At 40.8% G+C, this 16,147-nt stretch overlaps 1 protein-coding gene across 1 annotated transcript in view; it reads right to left on the reverse strand.

The window, feature by feature from the left end:
• spon1b (spondin 1b) overlaps positions 1–3,260 on the reverse strand; it is a 135,917-nt gene extending 132,657 nt beyond the window's left edge. The window contains exons 1-2 of the mRNA XM_085169083.1: positions 2,655–3,260; positions 1,304–1,410 (exon numbers count right to left, since the gene is read on the reverse strand). Of these exons, the coding sequence (XP_085025209.1) occupies positions 1,304–1,410; positions 2,655–2,880 (333 nt within the window). The 5' untranslated portion in view covers positions 2,881–3,260. The remainder of the gene's footprint in view (positions 1–1,303; positions 1,411–2,654) is intronic.
• Between the last annotated feature and the right edge of the window lie 12,887 nt (positions 3,261–16,147).

Raw genomic sequence — 16,147 nt, forward strand, 5'->3', positions numbered from 1 at the left:
GTTAAGTCATAGCACTTGCCTGAAACTTACTGTTTTAATTTTACTTGTGAAGGTCTTTAGTTCTACTAACTTTCGAGGCTCTTTCAGCCTGTTAGGCTGCATAAATAACAGTTAAAGGCTGTAGTAATCTAATTACATACATGAGCTAGTTTGTCAGCTTGTGCCTACAAAACAGAAAACTCTCTGATGATTAGGCCTGATGGGCAGATGGAGGCGGTGGTGGTGGAGTGGTCAGGAGTCACAATATTCTAATGGTTTGATTTTGTAGTGTGAAACCAGCAGCAGGAATAAGCATCGCACCACCCACATACTTGTTTTCATTTCAGTCACCGTCTGATAGCAGCTCCAAAAAAAAAAAAAACACTTTTAAAAACATTGCTCTCCTTGTGGTCAAACTCTCCTCGGGGTGTCTTTAATTAGTGTGTTTTGAAGTAAATAAGACAAATGCTGAAAAAAAGAGAGAGAAGTCGTTCCGCATAGCGTTACGGATTGAAGATAAACGTGGGAAGGTTCATATATGATTGGCTGTCCAGATTCCAACTTTCACTCTGGGATCATCGGGTTTCCACTAAGCTGTTTAACCAAAGCCATGGAGGTCCAGCAAACACAGATGTTCCTAGCATGATTGAAATGGAAGCTTGTGGTTTAGGACAAAGAGACTGACACTCATTGGCTAAAACAAGTGGTTAAACCTTCTCAGTCCTCTCTTTAAACCCAAGCCTCTCGCTCATGTTTGGTAAGAGTCTGGTTAGGATCAGCGTGTGGAAACACAGCTACAGATGTGTGTTCCTGTTTACACTGAGCAGGAGGTAATTGAGGAAGTCTGGCCCTCTCTTCAGGAGCTCTCTGCCGCTCAGTGGGAGTTGTGTTACTACTGAACCAAACATTTCACATCTCGCTCTCTTAACTCTCCTTGTTTATCTCTTTCCTCTCCGTCCCTATATGCCTCTTTCTCTGCCTTCCCCTTCTTCCGCTGAAATAAATATCTGCTATTTAGCGGGGAATGATGCCATGTCTGCCTCACCCTGAAAGAGCTGCACTAAAGCGGTAGCAAGAATCTCTTTCTTTATCCACCAAAACAGCTTTCTAGCTTCATCCAGGGAAGCTGTGTTGCATCTGTCAGCGATACCTCCTTTAACCTCCGTACCAGAAGACAGCGGGGAGCAGCTAAGTCGACTCCCATGTGCATTAAAGCATACAAATGAGTTCATCTTTTGGAAACTTTCTCAAGGAGCAAAGAGCACATTCGGTATGCAGCGATCCCACCTCCTTCCTCCTTCACTCCACACCTGCTTAGCCTTACCTGGAACTGGCCGGTGTAGTCGTCATCCGTGGTGCCCTCTCTGCCCTCTTTCAGTGCGATGAGAGTGAAGCCTCGGAAATAAGCAGGGCTGGTTGCCAGGAGGACCACTGTAAAAGATGTGTGCATTGAAACTCAACAATAACACAAAAGAGGCGTTTACATTGTTATATCAGGGTCTTGCTGTTACAGAGGGTCACCCAGGGAAACATGTGAAAGCAGCACTCCTTTGAGTATTGGACTGATGTGGAAGAGTGAGGGATATAAATACTAGTTTAGCATCTCACAGCAGGATAAAAAAAAAGACTATAAAACGATAAATCTTTTTGGAGTTTTGTGTGGGGAACAGGAGCCAGATAATGAGATGTGGGTGAAATTTTATTTGGCTCAGCCTTACCTTGACTTTCATACCATTTGTCTTAAATTTGCTCCTGGCGCTCAGGAGAAGTGTCAATGTTATCAGCTTTATCTGTTTGGGTTTTTTTAGTCAACTTATTTCCTACTTAAGCACCATGAAGGCTGGGGGATATTTCTTCTTCGGTGGTGTCCTTCATAGGACCCTGATAGCTGATTAAAATTTAGACATGGATTGCTGAAATGTGGTGTCACAGCCAAAAACATTGCATGATCAGGGGTATGATCACAGCAGGGAGATTTTAGAACAAGGTGACCTTTTTTTTTCTTTCTACAATCCATGTTTTAAATGCCTGCAGCAAAACTGCAGCACATCAGGTCACATCCAACACCCTTCCACTGGACTCATTTCAATTTTTAGAAAAAAAAGAAGCTTTGGACTTAAAACATGCGAGTGAATTGTGATTACAATTGATTAGTGATTCTTCTAAACTCATCAACAACCTCTGTGCCACAGGCCAAAGAGGCCTTTTTTGAAACGTGCTCATATTCATCTGATAGGAGGAGTTTAAATTTGTAGGGGTCAGCTTAATTGGAGCCAGATCTGTGTGAGTCTTCCTGTGGATACTTGTATGTTAGTATGTGTTTGCATCCATTTCCTGGCAACGAGAGAAGAGGAAGTGAATATAGGTCAGACATTATAACTCTTAAGTATCCTTATCAAACCAGTACTCTCCCAGAAGGGGCCAGAGGAAGCAGACTGGGTTTGGAAAATTGCGTCCTTCAGGCTACAATTTTCTAATAAAATGTGATTGCTGTGGTTATTACCTTGATGCCAGTGAGAACATGTGATTACACATAGTTGTGGTTTTGGAAGTAAAACACAGCAGAAATTGCGAAGTACACGTGCCTCTGTTTCAACTTGACAAACAATCCACTTGCTAAATTTTCCGAGGTTTGCGCGCTAATTGCGCAAAGTGTCAAAACAAGCCAACTCTACCTCTGTAAGTGGTGCCAGGCCGGTAGGTATCCGGGTCTCCCTCCACTCTGAGCCTGAACTCATGGTGCCCATCCCTCCGGGTCCCCTGGGTCTGCGCCCGGAGGATCCGCCCGCAGTACCCGTCCGACCTCCCTCCGAAGGGCTCCTCCACGAACGCGATGGCGTTGCACACAAAACTCGAGACGAAATAGTACTGCAAAAGCAGCAGATGCAGATACATCCCCATCTCGGAACTGCAGCCCGGAGATGGAGCGTACGCTGGCAGTTCAATCAAAACAATACACAACCCAGTAGGGGAAAGGCGAAACAGCGGACAGAAGAACAGTTCCTGCCCCCTCCCCCGGGAACTCCCACTGAACTACGGCAGCGTCACAGTCAGTGGTAAAGGTGAAGAGAAGGAGACGAGTCCATCCTGAAGTGAGGAGAGCGCGCGTCTGGGGCGCACCACGGTAAAGCGGTCCTGAGAGGGGAGAGTGAATGAAGAGCTGCCGCCTCTGTTGCTGTTCCTAAATCAGTCAGTGGTGCTGATAGAGAGACTGAAAGCAGACTTGAAGGACTTGAGGGAAAGTCCAAACGGTAGCTTAATGAGGACCGTTTACCTCCCACCCTCCTTCCTCCGTTCGCCTGAAACACGCACAGTAACACTCAGTCTGTGTGACTCTCGTGGGGGAAATTACAAATGTTTTGCCTGGTGGTCTAATGTAAAAACAGATTTTAAACACTCTTAAATACACCAGGAAGTAGTTACAACCGTAAAAGTCTAGTTACTTGCAAAGTGAAGCAGGAACAGACCTGTGAGTCTTTTTCCTGAAATGCTATGCGCATTTTATCCACATTGGCCCAATGTGAGCGATCATTTGCTTCTTTCATGTACTTTGTGTATTTGTCCATTTGGCTGTAGTTTAATATGAATGACACATGTGACACATAAACACAACATTAAAGTCTCTGAAGCTTGACAAAGGCAACAATGAACCGTAAAAATGCGTAAGTGATCATTTCAATTGCGTCATTCTCATCATAATTTATTTCACTGTTTTATTCCATCATTTTCTCTCACACGTCTAGTTCGTGTAAAGCACCAATTCATCTCCCCTCGCATCTACAAACACACTAACCACAACCGCTTTCTAATTATTTATGGAAGCCAGTCAGTTAAACCGGGAGGCAGCTTGTTCCGTCCAGCAGGTGACGCCAAAGTATCTTTGCGCCTTAAGCTGCTTGGTAAACTTGTCACTCTTCTCATCACCGCACTCTTCTTCCATCTCGTCAAGTTTTATTATAGTATGGAGAAAAGTATGAGGGATTATGGAAATGCGGCGGGGTGTGGGTTTTAGGGCTCATATTAAATGCGTAGTTTGGACTCAGCTGAAGCAATAAGTTTAAGTTAGATGATATTTTGATCCATTTCCCTTTTTTTTATTTATCTTGTTCCTTTATGACATTTTACAGCCCTCATTTTATTCTGTCTGACATATAAAGCAACTCTGAGTAACTTTAATTTCTGCTTTTATTTAACCGATATCATCAATGACAGCTTTTTGGGAGAACAAATGTACGCGTGGGTGTGTGTTTAAATAATACATGACGCACAGAATTGAGTGGACAAAATAAACTTGTGTTGAACTTGCATGCTATTATAATTGGCATGTTGTATCTGCATGCCAAATATGTGTGCATGTGTTTATACCTAGGGAGTATTGCCTAACTCAGAGTAGAGCTGGAAATAGTTACATTAAACGGTATTGCCTGTGATAGAGCCCATCTGGAGGTACTCTGCTTTATAAGCTATCTGACGGATGGCTGACGTCTGTAGCAAAGCTTTGACCAAGATGTGGAGTCCGAACAACTCATCAGCCACTCAGAATGAAAACAGCCTGCTTGTAGGCTAGCCAGAAACATTCCTGCAGTGAAACAAAGCTTTTCAGGAGAGAGTATTGGTGTAAAATGTCCTAATCTGGTCCTCTGCAACATGTTTTTCTTAATACTGTAGAATAGCAAGAAGCAGTTTAATCTCATTAAGTATTTACATTAAATGTGGTTATGCAAGTTTTACCAGTGAAGTCAGAAGAATTCAGCAGAGTAGTATGAAATGAGTTCCTTTGTCTCCTGACTATAAGTTAATACGAGAGTGTAAAATATCTCCTTTGTGTAAAAAGTCCTGTAGCCACTGCATCTGTCTTGTCTAGTCAATCTGCCTGCCTAAATAAGACTTGCATGAAGGTAATAAGGTTCTAATGCAGGAAGTATAGGCCAAAAGGGTGTATTAAATATGAAAATTGCACTGATCTTAGAGTGTGGAAGTCATTTCCTCTAATGGACCATAAAGATTCTAAAAAAGCTCTTGATATCATGCTCAAGTGTGTAATAGAATTTCTAATCATTTTACAAAGTCCTTTTTTTCTGCACGTAGAAAGCATTTGCTTTATTTAATTCAATTAATTTCAATTGTATTTATATAGCACTAAATCCCAACTGTTGCCTCAAGGCGCTTTATATTGTAAAGAAAAGGACCTATAATAATACAAAAAAACAGTGAAAACCCCCCAAATCATTTGACCCCCTGTGACAAAGCGTATTGGCGACAGTGGGAAGGAAAAACTCCCTTTAAACAGGAACAAACCTCCAGCAGGCCACACTCAGGGAGGGGCAGACATCTGCCAACACCGGTCAGGGGTAAGAGGATGAAGACAGGACAAAGACACGCTGTGGAAGAGAAACAAAGATTAATAATAGCAACTAATTAAATGCAGAGATGTGCTTTATTTAGGCTCTTGTTTCTAACAAAGATGAATTAAATGTATTTGTCATTTTGTCTAGTATTTCCAAAAATGGCGAAGGAGACATTTTTCAGTATAAGTGCCTCCACTACGTATATATATATATATATATATATATTAGGGGTGCAACGATACTCGTATCGATATCGAACCGTTCGATACAGTGCTTTCGGTTCGGTACGCATATGTATCGAACGATACAACATTTTTAATTTATTTTATCAACTTTCCTTCTGACGATGCTGTCTGTGTTGAGCGCTCAGTGGATCTGCACTCGACAGTGCAGCCTAGGCGGAGTAGTCAAACACAGATTCACTGAGTGCAGGGCAAGCTAGCTAGACAGAAGTTAAGCTCTTGCAACATGGCAAATTGAACCTCCCCCACCCTCATTCAGATCTGGCGTTTGGAACTATTTTGGTTTTCATGTGAAGTATGACCCTGAAGGTAAGCGTGTCATGGACAAAAGTAAAACAGTATGTTGGATGTGCCAGCAATGCTCAATTGGTGGGAACTAGTGTGTTAGCGCAGTTAGCTCGTTAATGTGTTGACGTCTTCCAGCCCCACTCATGAGGCGATCCGCGGTAGCTCGTTAACGGAGATTTGCCGTGTTGTGACCTTAACGTCATTTCAGATTAACGCTGACAGCACTAGTGGGAACACAACCAATATGACTGCACATTTACTCCGACATCATCCTAGTGCAAAGACAAGTGGAAGCAGACAAAAACAAGCACGCATGCTACAAACTTTACCCGAGTCATTTAGACAGCCGTTAGCACATGATTCTCCTTATGGGGACCTGATATGTTTAATATGCTGCTGAGAATATAGCCCAGAAGAAGCGTATAGTATAGCTTTTATTTTGGAAAGAGACATTTCTCCATAATAAACTCTCTTTTCCAAAGATGAGTGATTCCTCAATCAGATACAGGGCTCGCAAAATCGCTAGCCCGACGTCCTGGGGCTTTTTTCCAGTCGGGCTACCAAAATCTATCTCTGCCCTGCCCGTCGGCCTATCGTAGGAAGGAAAAATATATGTCAATGCTTTTGCATTCTTTCGGAAATGTAGCTGGGTAATTATGTCATTGGCATCGGCCACTGTCAATATGTGACATACTGAAATCACGTTTGAATTTGCGCTTGTTTTTTGCTTTCACTTTGCAATCGCGTGAACTGTGTATAGAAAGCGACAGTACTGATTGGTGAGTGATGATAATTTGCGCACCAATTCCTCTGACATCGTCTTATCAATCGTTAGCTTACTATGCAAACATGACAAGTGAAATCTCCTGCAGCTTAAACATGTGAGAGGTTGATCGCGCAGAGAATCGCTGAGCGTTATGTTAGTGCGTGTGTAAAAGCAGCAGGATATATATTTTAGTTCTGCTGAGCCAAATAAGACAGGTCAGGGTGAAGAAGTGACAAAACGGAAAGGTTATGACAAATCAGACTATAAGGCAAAAAGAAAGTGCAGCTTTATGGTTTCATGGACAAAAGAATTTCTGTGGCTGCAATATGACGAGCTAAATAACCAGGGCTGCACATAAGTGGTCCGCAGGTGCGCATTTGCTGTCAAAATAAAAACCCGCACAAGATAAGAAGTTGCAACGCGTGTTTGCGTACATAAGATTTTCAGGAGGAGGACAGACATTTGTTTAGAACTCTTAAAGATGTCGAAGAAGCTCCTTTAAGCAATTACTGTGATGTTCCTCCACCTCCAAAGAAATGTCAGAAGGAGTCCGAACCACAAAAGAAGCACGTATTCTCGGAAAAGTGGTTGCACTAGGTGAGCTGGCTTCAAACAAATGATGAACGCACAGAGATGTGGTGCAGAATTTGCCGTGAAAATTTAATAAATGACAAATTAATAAAAAGGCATGAACATTTTTTTTGTATCGAAAAAATATCGAACCGTGACACCAAAGTATCGAACCGAACCGAACCGTGAATTTTGTTGTATCGTTGCACCCCTAATATATATATATAATTTCTGGTTGAACAATAAAGACCACGAGGGACACATTCTGCAGTTTAATCACTTGTGTAATAAGACAATTGATCCAAGTCTAATTCAGTTTCCATTCTCTTCAGTGAGTCCAGTGTAAAGGTTAATAGTGTGGACAGCCACACAGTTACAGCTTAAAATCCCAGTAATACTCCATTACTTGAGAAATGGTTACCATCCTATTTGGGGTAGCAGAGGCTCACAAAAAAGGGCAGGTAATCCACCATTTAGACAGCTGGTAGTTCGATTCCTGGCTGCTCCATTCTGCAGGCTGAAATATCCTTGGACAAGAAACTGAACCTCCGATTGCAACAGATGCATTGACTGGAGTGAGATTATTAGATAGAAAGCACTTAGATATAGAAAAAAAGAACATATGTGGATAAAGTACTAAATAAGAAGAAGTCCATTAACCATTTGGAGTTAAAGGGATGTTTTCAAATCTTTGCATTACCTTGAAACAGGAGTGTGAAGACTGCACCTAGCCGTGCAGTCTGCTTTTACAAACAACCATGAAAGAATTGGTTGTTCTAAAGCGCTAAATAAATTCGAGCATCATCCTGTAGTATGATGCCAATACTACAACAAATCCGCTTGAGAAAGTAACCCAGCACTTCAATTCAATAATAGAGAGAAAACAGAGAAAACTCCAACAATCAAACACCTCTCTATGAGCAAGCGCTTTGGCGACAATGGAAAGCAAAAACTCCCTTTTAACAGGAAGAAACCTCAGGCAGAACAGGCTCAGAGAGGGTCAGCCGTCTGCCTCGACTGGTTCGGGTGAAGGGAAGACGATAGGACAAAGACACGCTGTGGAAGAGAGCCAGAGACAAATAACGACCAACGATTAAATGCAGATCGGTATATAAACATGCATTTCTCCCACTGAAAACACTATGTCCAGATGAACAGAATCAAGCTTTTCGGATAAACACATAGTGAGTGAACAAAAAAGGTGAGTAAAAAAGAAACGCCGATTGCATTATAGGAAGCCTCTTGCAGCCTAGGCCCAATGCAGCATAAGTAAGGGAAGAATATTTAAATTTACAAATATCAATAAGGAATGTTTTAAGCCTAATATTAAAAGTTGAGGTGTCTCCTGAAGCCAAACTGGAAGCTGGTCCCACAGAAAACATGTCTGGAAGCTGTAGGCTCTGCCTCCCATGTAGCAACCACAAGTAAAACAACAGTCTGAGAGCAAAGCACTGGACTGGGGCGATACAGTACAATTTAGGATAAGATGGGGCCTGATTATTCAAGACTTTGTACGTGATGAGAAGAGTTTTTTAACAGGGAGTCAATAAAGAGGAACCTCTCTTTCTAGTCCCTGTCAGCACTCTTTCAGGAGGATTTTGAATCAACTGAAAGCTTTTCAGGGAGTTTTTAGGACATCCTGATAAAAAAGGAATTACAGTAGTCCAGCCTAGAAGTAATAAATAGATGATGATTATCTAATTTTAGAGATGGTGCACAAACGGAAGAAAGCAGTCCTACATGTCTGATCAAAAACAACTCCAAGATTCCTCACAGTGCTGCTGACGGCCAACCCAATGCCATCCAGAGTAAGAATGTTGTTAAATACCTAATTTCTAAGATTTTTTGGGCCGAGTACAATAACCTCAATTTTATCTGAATTTAGAAGCAGGTCCATGTCTTTATGTCTTTCAGACATTCCTGTAGTTGAGCTAGTTGGTGTGTGTTATCTGGTTTCATGCATAGATAAAGTTGAGTGTCATCTGCATAGCAGTGAAAATGTATGCTATGTCTTCTGATGATACTGCCTAAGGGAAACATGTATAATGTAAACAGAATTGGTCCTAGGATGGAACACCATAATTAACCTTATTGTGTGAAGAGGATTACTCATTTACACGAACAAACTGGAATTTATTAGATAGATATGATTCAGCGCACTGAATAGCTACAGTATGCTCTCGCTGTGATACAATATGGTCAGCAGAATCAAACGCTGCACTGAGGTTTTAGCAGGACGAGGAAAGAGATGAGTCCACTGTCAGAAGCCACAAGAAGATCGTTTATAACCTTCACTAGTGCCATTTATGTCTGTGAGATGGTTATGAGTAATTTTAAATTTTTTTATTTGTGATGAAATTCATAAAGTCATTACTCGTTATGATTAAAGGAATTCTTGGCTCAACATAGCTCTGAGTTTTTGCAAGCCTGGTTACAGTGATGAAGAATAACCCAGGATTCTTATTTCCTTCAATCAGTGATGAATAACAAGAGGTTCTGGCTTCACAGAGGGTATTTTTGTAGAGCAACAAACTATGTTTCCAGGCTAAATGAAAATCTTCTAAATTTGTGAGATGCCATTTACTCTCCAGCTTATGAGTTATCTGCTTTAAGGTCCACATTTGAGAGTTATACCACGTCAAGTACTTCTGATTCAAGGCTTTCTTTTTCAGCAGACCCACAGTAGAGTCGTACACAGTGAAGATGTAAAACTATTACCAAGATAATTGACCTCTGTATGAGTAGGGCTCATGTAGCTGCTCTCCACTGCACATCCAGGTGCAGGAAGGACAGGTGAAGAGGCTATGCTGCTAGCGAGTCAGCTACAAGCTGAGCTACGCTAGTGAATCCCTAAATACTGTGAATATAATTAGTAGGTGATTCAACACAGAGTGTGCTTTGGATAAAGCGTGTGAAGATTACACCGCGAAATAAGACGGTATCTGAAAGTTTTAATTAAATGAGCTCCAGAACTAAGCTGCACAAGCACAGCACTAGATTACTGTCATGGATTGACAGCAGTTATTTAATTTATCTAATTTATGTGTGTCTAATTGAAATGTGATGCTTTTGTTTGACAGATACTTAATATTGAATAACCTGGGAAGGATGGAGACTATGTATCTAAATGTAAAAAAGTTTAAAAACCTTCTTTAATATTTTATACTGGAAAATGTCTAAAACAAACCTCACTAAAATCCTAAAAAGCATTGTGACATTATTTAATGATTGCTGTCATTAAGCAACAATTTAGGGTTAAAAGCTTTGCTTTTAAATTAAACTCCGATGCTATTTGATCTTTTCAGATTATATGATGACTTGCCCCACTATAATGTAGGACACAGGCTTTCCACATTGAAACCGTGGATGGCTGGGATCCAGATAGGCATCAGAGACAAATGAGATCTATTTATCAAATTAAAATACTTGATGAAATCCAGTGTATCTAGTACTGAAAGCAAATTGAGAAAAGTTGAATTAAGTTTTTAAAAAAACCCTCAAAGCTGAGGACTATGGGCTTCTCTTGTATAAAGTTAGTTGAAATGTCATTTGTAACCTCTTGGCCTCAAGGCCAAGCAGCAAAATCTGTTATCTCAGCTCTCTTGGAGAGACATTCATCATTGTGTCATGATGTCTTTAATAAGGATAGAACACTGTAGAGTGCAGGCACACACACACACACACCACCAGCACCACCAAAGCACTGACAAGTGATCACTGATCGTATCACTGCACAGATAAAAGAAGATCAAACAGGTACGATCAGTCTAATGAAACATAATTACGACAGACAGTGTGTTTGTGTATTTTACCCAGTATGTATGGAACTATACATGTGTAGTGGAAATATACAGCACTGTACTTTCTGAGGCTGTTTCCCACTGCTGCTGCACTACAGAGAACATCACATTAAGAAAAATAATGATTTTGTGTAATGCTAAAGTGATTTCTGCATCTCCTTTCTTATGGGACTGCGTCAGGCTTAAATGCTTTGATTGAATATCATGTATAAATGCATCAGTTTTGAAGTTTACAACCTTTACAAGCTTACAGATTTTGTAAGGCATTCTTCCCCAGCCTCATTTGTGGCACCAATGTTGCTTTTTGTTTCGATACCCATCCATTATCTGTTCTAACCCAGAATTTCCCAAATATGAGATAAAGCATTTCTCCTCTCACCATCTAATTTTGTTGCAGCAGGTAGTACCTGATACAAATGATGCACCAAAACGCCCTCTTTTATGAGGGCATCACTTAGGCTCAAGCAAAAAGCCTGGGTCAAAATAAAAACCTCATAACCAATCATGATACCTATTATCTCTGGTTTTGCCAGGTCTGCTACCGAACATGCTTTGTAGCACAGGCTCTATATGGTGTTCACATGTTTGTGCCCAAAACACGTTTGCTTTTTTATCTGTGCAAAATTGCTTTCATGTTAGTTGACATGTATTTGGTTCTTTTTTATTGTGTTTTGTGTTTTTTGGACAACAATCAGATGGTCTATTTGCTGAATGTAAATGGTAAATGGCCTGTATTTGTATAGCGCTTTTCTAGTCCCTAAGGACCCCAAAGCGCTTTTACACATACACATCCAGTCATCCACACACTGGTGATGTAGCCACAGCCGCCCTGGGGCGCACTGACAGAGGCGAGGCTGCCGGACACTGGCGCCACCGGGCCCTCTGACCAACGGGTGAAGTGTCTTGCCCAAGGACACAACGACCGAGACTGTCCAAGCCGGGGCTCGAACCGGCAACCTTCCGATTACAAGGCGAACTCCCAACTCTTGAGCCACGATCACCCCAGAAGTGGTGGGACATCGTGTGACACCCACCGTGTTTCTGCTAGCATTCTTCATCGCCTTATCAGACGCAATCCACTAAACAGTCTTGCCACCTCCGATTAAAACCCAAGTTCAGCTTCCTTAGCATCATGTTAGCATTACCGAATGATGTATTTGGCAATGGAACAGCTGGCATCCCTGCTCCAGCTAAACCCATAAGAAGGGTCACTTTTGCAACACAAGTGGACTTACTGTATTTCATAACTACTGGTCTAGCTAACCAAGCTGACCAGGCTGAGGTGTATTATTTGTATTAATGTTCATCAAAGGAGGGGTCTTGATTGTAGACTTTGACTATTTACCTCCTTAAATGTATTCTTGACTTTTATTTATTTTAGAGTTCTGTCATTATCTGCTTTAGCTTTCTTTCATGGTCTTCCAGGCCATTAATCAATTGTCCAAACTGCAGGTATATTTGCAAGAATCATTAAATATATCAGTCAGGGCATTGAAATCCCACCACGGCAAACTTTAAGGGGAACGTCAAAGAAAAACCTAAACCTGCAGCAGTGGATGTAGCTACAGTCTGTGGACATAAGCAAATGATCATTTGCATGTAGATTAATTCGACAAATATTTCAAGCAATGTCCACTGTTGTGATTAGTCGTATGCATAATACAAACTGCAGCACAGGATTCTGACTGATTGGTTTCATAAATAGGATTGAAAGAAAATAAAATGGAAATTGTTTGGGGATGACTGCCTGTCCAAAAGCAAACAAGTTTGAATTCATGATATTCATGTGGAATTGTGGAAGATGATGATAGGCCAGTGACATACCAGTCTGTTCTACCAGAAACAGGGACACACACAGTCCTATATTAGAGTCAGCTTCTTTTCTCTCACTTCTCACCGGATTGCAGCAGTTTGGGCCCAGTGAAAATCACTGCTCTGAAACGCCTGATGGCTATGCAACAGTGTGTCTGCCAACAAATTACAGGGGCTGAACATCTATTATAAGATGTCAATCAGCCACACTTATTCAAAAATATTTTTAAAGTCTGAAAAGTAATTTCCACGTGCTCATGTTAAATCATTCATGACAAATGGTGAAGATAAAACGGCGTGAAAGAACATATATGGAGATGAATTTCACGCGGACCCCATGTGTGGACATCTCTGGTCCGTTTCCAAACCCTCGGCGCCCTGACACTCACCACAAATATCTGGTTCTGTCAATCAAATTTAACAAGCTATAGATGGAGGAGGCAGCGATGGGGTGGAGGAAGGTGGGGGAGGAAATGTGCTGGTGACTGCCCTCAAAACGAGAGGAAAAAGGAAAAAGACCAAGAAACAGATTCAAAGGAGTGACTTAAAGTAACCACAGGTTAGAGAAGCACATAATGACTCAGGCTTATATTCATCGTGTGTTTACGCAGCGAAAGGCTTCACCTCAGGTTGCCCAAGCCTTCTGATGGCCAATTAATGACTGCCGTGAGAAAAATACAACATAGTTAAGTCTTTTAATTGTGTTGGAATAGATGTTGAGAGTGGGCATGAAAATATAATAACTTAGTTTACAGATTTAATAAGAACAAAAATCTCTTTCAAATGTAGATTGAAGTCATCAAATCTTGAACAGTATGAAATCCACAACACTACTTCCAGATAGAATAATTGAGATGGCATTTGGAGACGGAGCAAGTGATCAACTTTCAGTTCTTTCTGCTGCCCCTTTACCTCCAACCAATTAGTTTTTTTTATAAAATTACTACTGACTGCATGTAATTATCTGTGTTTCGGTTCTGCCTCACCAGCCTGGTCCATTGATCTTGGGTTGAGCTGTTCATACTTTAATTTTGTCAAGACAAAACGAAGCTAGCAAACAGTCATGCGTTGTTGTGATCATTTGTATTCAGGGCCTCAGAGGTTCAGTCCATAATGGGTTTGCTTAGTCATCATTATCACTGCTAACTTTAAAAGTTTGGACCAATTGTTTTTTTTTTCTTGGATAAATTAATTTCCCACCAGCTGCAGATTTAGTGAAGGGTGCTATTCGTTAAATGTTAGCATGCTAACAATGTAACAATGTAACAATGTAAAAGGCTGAATTCAGTGAACATTATGGATCCAGTTTCCTAGAATTTAGCCACACTCTAAGCCCTCCAAAATGTATCCCGCCTCATCTCTTTTTTTAACACTTTAAAATCGAAACTTATTAATCTAGGTATTTAAACCAAAAAACTTACCATGGAAATGAGTTTATTGACCTTTAAAACCAGCGTAAAAATGGCTACTTTTTTTAATACAACTGGAATCACAGTCAATACAAAAATATAATTTTTTCACAGTGCTGTGAAAAAGGATTTGCTGCCATACATTTTTTAAATAATAAAAATGATGATTATTATTGTATATTTGGGACGCAATCCTACTTAGACTCCTCTGTGGTTATGGCAGGTCGTGTCTAAAGCCCTGTGATATTGTTCTCGAGGCTGACTGGCACTTGCAGTGTGTTTCTGCAAAAAGTGGATCACCTCATTGACAAATCTCATTCATCATTTCTTTCTGTGCTGGGTCACTTTCGTCAGGACTGTTTCACTGGCCTTAGTGATTGCTGAACTCTGAATACAGCACAGCCGTGTCTGGAACATTGCTTTGACTTTTTCATTCACTGCTTCTTGTGAGCTTTCACATCATAACAAAAAGTCAGACAGCTGAATCACAGGCCATGAAAATGTTCTTTTGCCCCCTTTGATAATTTTTTCTTCATCATTCTCCACTTCCCCTCTCATCCTCCTCCGTTTGACAGCATCTCTTCCACCGTGTTCTTAATCTTTCTTTTCTTTAAAAATATTATATTGTTTTCAAAAGGCCATCTATCGCCTCTTCAGCCAGACTAATGATCTTCTTTAGACGGCCCTTAGGCCGATTAGCAGCATGCCAAAAATACAATCAGGAGAAGAAAATACGCAGAATGCCATGAAACATCTTTTATCGAGTTGAGGTGAATTACTGAACTAATCATTTTATGATGATAACATTTAAGTTGAAATCACATTGTTTTATAAAATTAGTTAATATGATTTTCAGAAACTGTATCATGGAACAACATGTAGACTGTCATTCAGTGAATTCAACACAAATCAATTTAACTTTAATGTGAGGTCCAAATCCAGCTGCTGGCAACATCAGGAAAGAGCCAGTGAAGACTGAGAAGCACTGAGTGCATAAGGAACAACTGAAACAGATGAAGTGGTCCCTCGTGTGTGTGTGTGTGTGTGTTGAATTACCTCCTCCCAGGAGTCGGTGTGGCCTTCTGAACTCTAGCTAATGCACCTGTTTGTCATTACACTTATCTGCTTTATGTAACCCCTGCTTTCTTCAACATTCATCACCAGATTGTTCAGTTGCTCAGCTGGTAGAAGAGCCCGGACTGCTATTTGTTTTCTAAAATTACATACCCAGCCTATCCTTCTTGTCAAGCAAGAATTCTCGGTGGGTCTGGAAACCCATCTATCTTCTACCTTCTGAAGAGACTTACCTGAGAGCACAGCTAAACAAGGAATGTGGTGAAAACGTACAGTACCTGTGAGGTCAGCTAATCAGAGAAGGGGATTTTTGAAACTTTGGATACACAGTAGCGGGCCTCTGGAGAAACTCACCTGTGAACTAAAGCTATCTATCTATAGCTATAGCTATAAGGTGATCAAATAAGTGCAAAATGATCCGTTGGAAAAGCTGAGAAAAGACAGCAAACAGTAACACACAGTAATGAGGGAGAACATGACAATGAGCAGAAGGTGACACAGACAATAAACAAGATAACGAGGGCAGTGGAAACAGGTGGGAATACAGCTGAGACTCAGGGGAAAACAAGACAGAAGGAAAACTAAACAGAAAGTACATAAGATGAAGGACTAACAAAATAAAACAGGAAGTAACTAAGCACGAACTCACAGACAGACGAAAACACGATAAGAAATGGAAACAGATGGGAAGCTAACAAAAACAAGGGATGGAATGCAAATACAACCTTGACTGAGAATAGAACCCAGATAAATAAAACTAGAAACACTAAACACAGAGGAAAACTAAAGATATCAAGAACAAAGGGGAAAACAGAGAAATTACAGCAAACATGACACAAACGGAAACAAGACAAAACAA

The sequence above is a fragment of the Neolamprologus multifasciatus genome, chromosome 7 (assembly GCF_963576455.1).
Source record: "Neolamprologus multifasciatus chromosome 7, fNeoMul1.2, whole genome shotgun sequence".
Classification (NCBI taxonomy): domain Eukaryota; kingdom Metazoa; phylum Chordata; class Actinopteri; order Cichliformes; family Cichlidae; genus Neolamprologus; species Neolamprologus multifasciatus.